Source organism: Lingula anatina, chromosome 6 (genome assembly GCF_051362555.1).
Source record: "Lingula anatina isolate TDL-2025a chromosome 6, LinAna3.0, whole genome shotgun sequence".
NCBI classification, from domain to species: domain Eukaryota; kingdom Metazoa; phylum Brachiopoda; class Lingulata; order Lingulida; family Lingulidae; genus Lingula; species Lingula anatina.
In genome coordinates, this window is record NC_141772.1 from 13581374 (window position 1) to 13593423 (window position 12050).

Genomic DNA, 12050 nt, shown 5'->3' on the forward strand with positions numbered 1-12050 from the left:
TACTGGTTACTTTTTCCCCTTGATTACACTAACAGAAATAGAAGTATCAGAGTTTCCAAACAGGTGCTCATCACAATTAAATAAGAATCAATTCTTTAAAAAATTATTTTAAAATCTCTCTCTCTCTCTCTCTCTCTCTCTCTCTCTCTCTCTCTCTCTCTCTCTCTCTCTCTGTGTGTGTGTGTGTGTGTGTGTGTGTGTGCAAATCACTTCCGACGTTTATATAAATTGTGCAGGGTAACGATTTTCATTTATGTACAACAGAGAATATGTACATACATGTACATATATATATATATATATATATATATATATATATAACAGCTGAAAGATCAGCTTTTGTTAGCAGTGCGGTTTTCTTCTTTATCTCGCTGATATAGTTATCAAAGGAATATTTCTTTAAACCAGAATAAGATCACCTAAATATTTCTTTAAACCAGAATAAGATCACCTAAATATTTCTTTAAACCAGAATAAGATCACCTAAATATTTCTTTAAACCAGAATAAGATCACCTAAATATTTCTTTAAACCAGAATAAGATCACCTAAATATTTCTTTAAACCAGAATAAGATCACCTAAATATGTCTTTAAACCAGAATAAGATCACCTAAATATGTCTTTAAACCAGAATAAGATCACCTAAATATTTCTTTAAACCAGAATAAGATCACCTAAACATGAAATGTTGATCCCAGATCTTCCCAGCCTCTCCTTGTCCATCCAGATCTTCCCAGCCTCTCCTTGTCCATCCAGATCTTCCCAGCCTCTCCTTGTCCATTCAGATCTTCCCAGCCTCTCCTTGTCCATCCAGATCTTCAAAAATGAATTACGTTGACAATACCCAAACACACGCAATTACCGCATGTTACCAATGTATACTGACCCCCCCCCCCCCAATTTAACCCAACATGTTTAAATAAAATAACATTCCTAACCAACTAAGGGTTTGTCCCCAAAACCTACATAAATGAAATCACTAATTATTTACTAGACATTTATAAATACAGGTACAAGAATATAGACCATGTTGTATTATATAAAGCAAGTAGATTTATGTGTATGAGATATAGTAAGAGTAAACAGTAATAATTGTTTAATAATAACAATAATGATAAGTATAGTTTTATCAACTTTATCTACTATACATGTATAATAAATGTATGACATATTTAGACTAGTACGGTATGGTTTAATTACTAACAACAATATCAGTAGGCATAATTAATATATTTCATCAACAATATCTAATATAATTATGAAATATCTAGAATAATACAGTTTGAATTAATAAAAAATAGTAATGAGATGCATGATCATCATTTAAGAAAAATCCAATACGATAAGTATGAAATGTATAGAACTCTATGGTCTAAATAAAATCTTAATAATACCAAGGAGTTATAACTCCTTGATAATACTGATACTAATTATAATCTATACTTTAAATCAATATTGTTTAAACTTGAACTTGTGGTATCCCTAAGTACCACACCTAAACAACTTAGAGAAAGCTGTTCTCATATTTCTGTTCAACGCCCAGTAAATTATGGGATTTGTCATAGAACTAAACGTCATGATCTCGACTGTAATGTTATAGAAAATACCAAATGTTGCAACATCGTGCTGAAAATACTTTTCTAAAAGGAAAATTAACGCAAAAGGGAGATACAGTAGAGTAAAAGTACTCAAAACAACGGCCATCATTATTGCTAGTTTGATTTCAGAGTTGTCCTTGACTGGCTGGGATTGCAGCTGTTGTGTTAGTTGTTCCACCTTGTGTTGTTCCATCTCAACTGGCCCAATGCCCGAATTCCAGGCAAAACGAAGACGTTTCGTCTCAACTTCGGTCGTACATTTTTCTGGGGTCGTTTGCCAAGCCATGGTAGAAGCTGAATGCTTACGACAGAGGTCATGGTGTGATGATGCCACATCTGGTGTTGATGTTGCGATGAGGGACGACCTCCACTGTGGTGCTGACGTTGGATCTGAAAGTGCGGTTAGAGGTGACGTCATATTTGTCGATGATGTATGATCTGACGTAGTATCCTCTTCCGTTCTTACACATAACGTCAAACTACCGTTTAACTTTCTATCTGGCGTTGAACTGGCTCTGGCGGGGGTCAGCTCAAGAGATCTGCGTTCAACTGGCGTCAACAATGACGTCATATGTGAGTCGGCTGTTGAAGCGACTGCTGTATCCAATACTAACTCTGATGATGAATTGGGCTTCTCCGTTTTCATTACAATCGACGTAGAATGCTTTCCTGGCCCCTTGCCTTTCCAGTGCTCACTTTTATTAATGCTAGATTCATCCTCTTTGTCATTTTTAGCAGATGCGGATATTTTGGTGTTGAAATCGCCTTGGTCCCCTACAGCATGACACTGAGAGAGATGCGTCACACCTGCATTGGACTGAGAAACGTGGGTGTTATAATTTGATGGTCCTGGTATGGGCTCCAATTCAAATCCTTTACCGTCGGTCGAAGTTCTTTCGTCACGTGTCGTCTTGTCTCGACTGTTTGGCCTTTTTAAAACAGGGCTTGCGTAGTGTTTTACCTTTCTTCTTTGGTTCCGGTAGAATCGGAAAATAGCAATATACAGTCCTGATCCAACGCATATACAAATGGGCAGATGCGGTACCACAATACTGCGACTGTAATCCGGCTGGACTTTGTACCCTCGGCACTCAAGGTTCGGCTCCCAGCTATTCCAACCAAACATTGGCGGCGAACTGATGACAACGGCGTACAACCAAACGGATACGAGAGCTAGGATGAGTCTTTTACGAGTGATGTATTTCACATGCGTCGTGTAATGGCATATTTTCACGTACCTTTCAATCGCAATGAACAGCTGGTGCAAAAATGAAAGGCCGACCAAAATGGTGCAGACGAACATTTTTACAAGGCAGAAATACCTGTTTTCAGACAGTCGATTTAACTCTGGGACGCTGTACACCAAATATGCTGAGACTATATTATACGGCGAGGCTATCACACCAGTTAGAAAGTCGACGGTGGCCAAACTAACGATGGCGTAATTTGATGGGACACGGACCTCTCGATATTTGAAAAATGTCGCCATCACGACTCCGTTTCCCAGAATGATGCCAATAGCCAATATGGTATCTACGAATATAAATGGAACGCACCCGAATGATTTACAGGAACTGGTCGGCGTGGCTGTGTTGTTTAAGTTTATCTTATGAGACATGTTGAACTGCCACTCCTCTTCACTTTGGTTTGACATCATTTTTTTTAGATGTGCCGTTAAAAGTTAAAACAAATCTCTGCGAAAACGGTTTAGACGTGGTCAAATATCAAATGTCCAATTAAGTCATGGTCGTGATAAGCTGAATTTCTTTTTTATTTGTAGATCCGGAAAATTGTCCATAAAATCCCGTCAACCTCTGTTTTATTCATTCTTCATTCTGTCTCCCTTTTCTCAAGCTGAGAGTTAAGGCGTCTCGAGTATCCGCAACCTTTCGACTGATTATTTCATAGACAAAATATAAATCGCGTGTCTTTGCGTGCCAAGCTCGCCACACGGCTCCAGTTTCAGCGACTTATTAACTGTGGGAAGACATATTATTGCTATGAGACATCAAAAGTTATATAAGGAAGAAATGCAAAATTGGTTATAACTTTGAAATACAATTCACGTGTACCTACATACATTTTGCTTAAAGAAACACCTGTACAGAAAGATGTATAGTGTAAATACCGGTAGTCCGGTAGTATACATGAAATTAAATACTGTGCTGTAATTTATATAAATATTTTGATTTAACAATACAATCTTACCTTCGTACTTATCTACATTTACCCAAAATAAAGCAAGTTATGAATAAAAAAGAAGGTAAGATTTACCTGTTCGCTGCGCAGCGGTTTTAAGTTGAATGATCTATACGCCTACTTTACCTACATTTAATAGGAACAGAGCTATGAGCGCAATCTACAGTGTCTCCCCCTAGGAGAAAAAAATTCCATTCTTATTCGCTCAACTCTAACGAATAGATTTATATTTCTAAATTATCACAAAACACTGCGTAATGAACGCAGTCCGCCCACGTATCAAAATATATAAAGACCCAATTTTTACTAACTGATAACTTCTGGGATAATTATTTCGCTGTCACTGTCCGTCACCCTCCATGCTTTTTAAATAACCCGTCTGGCATACGGCTAATTTATCGGCGGCGGCAGCTCCGATCTCAAGCTACGTCAACCAAAAGCGTTAACGTTTTTGGCAAAAGGTGAAAAAAAGAAAATTTGAAATTTATATATTTATATATAACGATGAATCGAGACTCGAGTCTGACATTATTTACATCAAGTCAATGCACATTGTGTGTTATTTATGGCATCTGAATATGACGCATGCATCGTCCTTTTATTTCAGGGTCTTTTCATAATTGTCTTATACAATAGGTGACTGACCTTGATTATGCATTATTTTCGAATTATTGGAAAACTATTTCTAACCTTGATATAAAAGAATATGTGTTCATCGTATTCTGATGAAAGAAGTTTACGGTCTTTTGGTTGGCGAAGTGAAGGCAAAGGGGAACACGTAGTGGGGGGGGGGGGGGGGGGGGGCTCAGCGTTAAATATATATTCCTTCCTGAGTTAACCGTATTCCTTCCCGAGTTAACCGTCGTTGCATGATAGAAAAAAGGGAAACTAAAACGCACACTTCAGACCTCCCCTTCCCACTCCCCGATTGAACTATTTCATCTCCATGTTACTTGCTGTCTACCCATTTTCTGCTGAACGTTATAATAATAATAATAATCTGTTACGATATTTGTGCTTATTGCTACGAAAATGATCAAACATTGCACATAGTGTGTAATACAATATACAGCGATAACTAGCGCTATGATACAATAAGGCTTACTGTAAGGTTTTTATATGGATGCACATTATTTCCCACTACATACAGCAATAAAGACGCATTACAAAGATTTGAGTCTGTGTCTAGTTGTGGGCTTTTAGAGTGAGGCAGTTATTATTATTATTATTTTTTTTTTTTGCACAGCTTGGTTCCACATGGTTTCACATGGTGATAATCAAGTGAGTGATAATGCGCTAGAGCTCGACCAGCGCCAGAGATTGATTTTCACTGGATATTTACCGATATGTCTGTCACTTATAATGTGCACTTTTCCGTACTGTGAGAATTTATGTGTGGAATTGCCTTCATCATTCAGCTGGCTTCGTGTAGAGAGTCTAGTGACAAGAGCTGTGGGTTATATACCGAACGACACAGTCTATCCTTGAAAAAAAGAAAAGAAAAACTGCTGCGTCTTCTACATGTACTTTATAGCACTCAAGGTCTATTTTAATGTACAAGAAATATGGATATTTTGTAGACCTGTGTAAATCGATACTCAAACAGTATGTCTATATGTATGTTTTTTAAGACGTGTTACATATCACCAGCTCAGTTCGTATGTAGTATGTAGAAAGAATGCTTATACAATATTTTCCAGAATGACTTGCTCCTCATTCTCATTTTTAGTCAGTTCGATCAGCTTTTATCTTCACTTTTTGTTTGTTTAAATTTGGTCTTCAAATTTTTTGTTATTAACAATTTTTTCTGATTATGACAAAGGTCACCACAACTTGAAATAAACATTCTGGTTTCGACTGATCATTACCATTTGAGTTAAGAAACATTAAGAGAACTGGTCGTCTTTCTTGTGGTTATGGTCATTTACTCTTTCAAAACAATATATCTATCATAATTATTATCTTTAAAAAAAAAAAATATATATATATATATATATATTAGTCTATATATATATATATATATATATATATATATATATATATATATATATATATATATATATATATATATATATATATATCCTGACAAATTATTAATTTAGACAAATTATCCTATATTAATAACAGTGGCTCGTTGGTCTAGGGGTATGATTCTCGCTTAGGGTGCGAGAGGTCCCGGGTTCAACTCCCGGACGAGCCCTATACAAAATACTTTGTCAATTTTTTCATCATGCTGATAAATATTAGTAAGTATATACCCATTCGTTATTTCGGCAGTGACACGCGGTCATTCAAGTTAAAAGAATGCTCTAACATAAGACTCTGAGTTTTGATCATTTAAAATCAGAACATCTGGGCACATACCAAAAATCTAATAAGTTTCCAATGGGGGGGGGGGGTTAAGTGAGCAAATATATTCAGCCACGGTTCACTCTGCCCCTCATTATCTCGGCCTCATTATCAACCCACATACCTGTACACAGGATAAACAGTCTCTTAATAGCTTCAATTGACACGATCAGCGGCACGTGAGAGTTCTTGCAGTATCTTAAAACCAGAAACTGAGTTCTCCATGCGGTTAACGACGTTTCTTAATGAGATAGGTGCTCGACTCAACAAGTTGAACACGTTCTATCGTATAAGGTTGTTTGTGGCCAGAACCATCCATGAAACTTTCATGGCTCTTAGGCTCTATTCTCACAACTTTTAGATCGATCTATCACCGCGGGGAGTCTCACTAGATTACTGTCAGATAATCCCCCTTAAGTGTCCGTCCCCGCCTACTACAAGCTTTAAGGGGTAATTAACTTTCGTGTCCGCCCGGCTGACAGCTATTTAGCGTGAACCCCCAGGGAGTTAGGTCGATCCAATGTAGGTCGATCTAATCTATGAGAATGGGGTGTTAGGCTCTGTTCTCACAACTTTTAGATCGATCTATCACCGCGGGGAGTCTCACTAGATTACTGTCAGATAATCCCCCTTAAGTGTCCGTCCCCGCCTACTACAAGCTTTAAGGGGTAATTAACTTTCGTGTCCGCCCGGCTGACAGCTATTTAGCGTGAACCCCCAGGGAGTTAGGTCGATCCAATGTAGGTCGATCTAATCTATGAGAATGGGGTGTTAGTTTGGGAATAGTTACACAAAATACCTGTTGTCAAACATAAGCCCCGCGGGTAATCGAGGATTGTTTTCTGACTGGTTTCCCAGTCGCTTTGACATATGACTCATCGCGTCGTGGGCTATAACAAGCTGCTAACGTGCATATTTAGGCAGATGAAGTGCTTTTAGGAAACCTTTGACTTTCTTTCGGAGAATGTCACCTTTGCCACTGACTGGTAGGCTAGGAGCATGATGAATTGAATTTTGAATTTTTCAAAATTAATAAATAAATAAATAAATAAATAAATTATTATTAGCACTCAAATGTAATGAAAGGCCGCATATTCAAATTACCTCCTCTTGTGAATGATGTCTGTTAAATGAAATACAGGTTGTTCTTTAATTGCAATACCAAAAGGTCAGTGCCAAGTAGATGTTGTAATGCGAAATGTAGTTGATCACCATACAAATAAAGATAAAACATGATCCACAACATACTTAGGCTATGAAGAGAAAACATTAGTGAAGTGCTGCAATGCTTGTACGTGGCATTTGTTCATCATCGACCCACGGATAGAGAATTATTGATTAGTATCTGAACCTTATCTGCTGCTTTAAAGAAGTGTCTTATAAGTCTCGATTGTGCTTGGAGGTATATCAAACATAAGACGTGCATGAAAATGATATATACAATTTATTCGACAAAAAAAAACATAACAAGCGCATCGTGCCCTTCACCTCATCGAATAACAGAAAACAAACACAACCGTAAATTTACTCAACAGATAACAGGAAAGTCAGCTATAACAGTCATTTTCTCGTGAATATCAATTCAAATAAATAAATAAATAAATAAAATGGTAGGAATGCCAGCATTCATAGCGAAATTAGTCATATTGGCAAAAATGGCTCTACTTCTCAGGTTCTTCTTCTTTATAAACGTCATGTTGATAGTAAATTAGGAAACATTCTGAGATTACCAAATTAAAAGTCTGTAAAACTCACGTCGTGAAGACGACGGAGAAAATATTAACGAGTCACAAATAATATGATAGCATGGTTTCAAACTTGGCTCTTCACTTGACTGGGAAATACTGGAACATGTGTGAAACATGTCATGCCGAGTCTTGGCCATCTTATGTCAGTGTGGGCGGACTTGATCTTTTTCCGTAGTAATGTCTGACCTCGAATGACTGAAACATAGAAAGTGTATTTTAGGACGAGAGGTTACGCAGAGCAAAATATTTTTTGGCAAAAAAAAATTGATGAAAATATTAATTGGCATTACTACAGAGCAAATTAATTTTGCTTACATAAAGATATCTCATTTGCACAAAGTAGAGACTACTTCGACTTATTCGTAATTGCAGGGATAACATTACTGAATGCTTACATTATGTAGTAACATTGAACATAAATAATGATGCTGATTTATCAATAGTGACATTTAATAATGCACCGCAACAGCGGAGGGGCCAGTCATCAATAAAGAGCCAAATACTTTATTTTTCTAAGACCCCGTTCGCATACCTAGATCGATCTAGCAGGATCGACCCATTCAGCCCATTCAGCTTTAGCTCTGATGTCTGGCACGCCTACTGAAGCTGTTAGGGCGTAATTAACTAACGTTAAACAGTTTTAGTAGGCGTGCCAGACATCTACAATTTAGCAAGAAACCCCTCAGAGATTCGTCGATTCTGCTAGATCGATCTATGTCTGGGAACGGGGTCTATGTCGTTACTTCTTTTGCCTATTAATGAATACTTACAATTGACTTCAGCATCCTGTGTCCCTTAATCACAATCACGTGGAGATGTACATGTGTTGAGACCCGCTCCCAAGTTTTTCTTCTCTAAGAGGACCAGACAACGTAGATATGAGGTGTTCGTAGTGGTGGAGATCATATCTCATTAATGCTTCTTCTCATCCGGCTGACGGTGGACGTAGAAAACTTGTCATACGTGTCGGCCCTGATGTCCATGTTGACATTGTTTACTTTCTTTTTCAAGGTAGGTTCATATGACAAGTCGTGATCTGAAAATGAAAGTAAATTTATGATTCAAATTAATTTTCAGACCGGGTGAATACAGAATGTAGGTGTTTATGAACTTAAAAAATATACTGTAAGAGACATATTATGAAATATATATTGTATCTAAATAAGGTTTACGTAATAACATAAATAAAATAAATAAGATAATGAATTGGACCATTTTTAATTGTATTGCAATTTTGTTAACATTCTCGCCACAAGCTTAAGGAATATGTGGAAATAAATGTGAAGAAAACCCTTACCAACTTGTCTTTCGTTGTCGTCTTGTCTCCCGTAGATGCTGTTGTTAAGGATTTGTTCATTGGTCACATCTTGCTGCTTTCCTCTTTTAACTCTACTAATCACGTTCTTGACTTTGCAAACAAAGGAACCTGAAGGGACAAGAAGAAGAAAAGACAATGAAATAAGGTATGACTTCGTCTAATTAAGAGTGCATTTTAATTTATCACATCTAACACTCTTAAGCGTTATTCCACGTACAATACTTTATCATTATTTCCAGTCTCCATCTTTTATTTATTTATTTGAGGTTTTTAGCTTAAGTAAATAATAATAAAAAGAAGAAGAAGAAGAAAAAAAGAAGCAATTTGACCCAGGAGGAGTTTATGGACAAATCGCCAATCTGCATTAAAACTCACCATTTCTTTTAATGTTCCTGGTCAACGGCGCACTAGACTGAGCAAGGACACCTGGACAAGGACTGACCACCGCTCTGCTGACCACCTAAAACATACAGAATACATATAAATAACAGAAACTCAACTGATTTTTACATTAACGACAGTTGTAACATTTTAATGTCGGTCTTTAGATCAGCTTTTAACATTTCATTGTGATAGGTAGGATTATGATATCTTAAATAATTTTTTGTAGGCAAGTCAAACACACGAAATACTCGCTTTGTTTCACCAAATTACAGGATAAAAGAAAATCGACCTGCTTTGTACTTAATTTAAGAGATAGTTTTCAACAAATCAAATGCTAATTTGTTGTTCGGTATCAACAGTTATTGGTCATATATTTGCCGTTCATGTCATATACTTACCATATTCACAGTTTCCCCGCAGTCCATTATTACTTGGATAGCCGTAGACTGGTCAACATGGTCAAAGGAGTGACCGTTCACACTCAACACACGATCATTTATCCTAAAAAACAACAAATATGAACAATTAGAATTATTCTCTCCTTTTAATTGAGACATTTTATAAATTTGACGTTTTATAATGAAATCGCCGCATATTGAGATGGTAAATTCATGTCACGAGTCCTTACTACGTTTGAGAAAAATAAACACATTGTTTCTCGTCCAACAGGTATTTTTTGCACATAATTGTTAACTTGTTCGAATCCACTGTATGCGAAATAACACAGAGTGACTTACTGTAACTTTCCTTCTGCTGGTCCAATCTTGATGACGTCAGATATAACGATGGAAGGATCACCATTACTTGGGTTGTCATAACCACCACTTACTGCTATACCTAACCCGACCAGACGCACCTTAACAAATGAAAATTAATAACATTATCGTGGATTTTGGCGATAGTTTACTGGCGTTATTACAGTCACACTTTTCAATTTGTTTAAATTTGCTCTTAATAAAATTATCTACAATAAAATGTCTGAATTGTGAGGAAAAACATTCTCCGAGTCATTAACCCTGAGCAGCCTTTTAAAACTTTTTTTAAAATCAGAACTGTCAATCGATATTAATAATTTGGGACAATTAAACAAGTGGATGCTAAGCATTTCAAATTAATCAACATGGTTAGTGACTTCAGGTGATTATCGGCCACCCGCTGAAGCCTAATTATATTTACCTATTATATTTACTTCAGACCGATAATTAGGGCTGGCTTTTTAATTTCCTGAGGTGAGCAGAGTTACGGAGATAATTTGAGTAAGTTATAAACAACTTAACAAAAATTGTAATTGACAAATGCTCCGTGATCAACGTACCTTGGAGATCTTCACGTGATGGGTCTCCCACAAAACTTCATCTTCAACCTAGAAAAATCAAAAATACATATAAATTCATATAAAGCAATACATTTGCCAATTTAACTAAAACACACATATAGATGACAAAAAATCAAAACGTTACTTTTATTCAAAATCGACATTTCATAACGGTAAATGCTGTTTGATATTCAAGTCATTATTGGGGAAAAAATCATTTTCATAATGAGTCTACGGCCTTTTATAAAACCCTATATCACCGCATTTAAAACATAAAAATGGCTTTGGGGAAGAAAAAGTATAAATAAATAAATAGATAAATAAATAAATAAATAAAGACTACAAATATAAGTTTCAAAACCTTAAACTCTACATGAGTTACATTGGTTTTTGATTCAAACGTTGATTAGGACTGTGAATATTAGTATACTATAATAGTACCTCACTCTTCTCTTCTCTTACGACATTACACATCTTCAACTTCATCTTTTTCTCTTGGAATATCTCTTCTTAACTAGTGAACAACTGAACTGCATACAAGGATGACAGGACATGAACTGATGGTAGAACACACTATAAGCGTGCTTTTATAGACAAGTCACCTGTGATCTTTTGACCACGGCAAAAAGAACAAACGAAATTAACGATGATCTGTCTGATCAGGTGGCTCGTGCCGCGCGACATCAAAGGTCCGACGTGATTGTCCAATTAATAGTGTAACACAGGTACTAAATAGTTGATTGGAGTTAACTGGATTACGTGTACCTGTTATATGAAGCCAGTTTACAGGCTATACACAGTTCATCTCTTTTGTTATACTTTTATGTACTTTGATGTAAGGTTAATTCCTTTGAATAAAATATAACTGATGCCAATCATATAAAGGCTTGAAGTGAACAGGATTTGGTAACAAACAGACCACTTTTACCGACCTCTTTGTCTTTGTGTGTGTGTGTGTGTGTTTGCGTTTGCGTTTGCTTGCTCATCTACCTCTTATTTGAAGCCAGTGATGGCCATATGTAATTTTTAGAACAGTGATATCCTTTTATTACTGTGATATAAGGTCAAATTTCTTTGGATGTAATTTTATCATAAATGTCAACCGTATATGCATGTGGAAAGAACATAGCTTGGATAA

The 12050-nt window shown here is 36.4% G+C and overlaps 1 protein-coding gene and 1 non-coding gene across 2 annotated transcripts; one reads left to right on the forward strand and one right to left on the reverse strand.

Moving 5' to 3' along the window:
* Nucleotides 1–5926: 5926 nt before the first annotated feature.
* Trnap-agg (transfer RNA proline (anticodon AGG)) lies at nt 5927–5998 on the forward strand. Its single transcript has one exon. It is a non-coding gene; the product is annotated as a tRNA-Pro (tRNA).
* A 1599-nt stretch (nt 5999–7597) lies between these two features.
* Nucleotides 7598–11474, reverse strand: LOC106151932 (uncharacterized). The gene is made up of 8 exons (XM_013525368.2): nt 11354–11474; nt 10913–10960; nt 10335–10453; nt 9996–10098; nt 9589–9673; nt 9193–9321; nt 8666–8931; nt 7598–8090 (listed from the first exon to the last, which is right to left on the reverse strand). The coding sequence occupies exons 1-7, from the start codon at nt 11396–11398 to the stop codon at nt 8798–8800; spliced, it is 663 nt and encodes a 220-aa protein (XP_013380822.2). The 5' UTR covers nt 11399–11474; the 3' UTR covers nt 7598–8090; nt 8666–8797.
* Between the last annotated feature and the right edge of the window lie 576 nt (nt 11475–12050).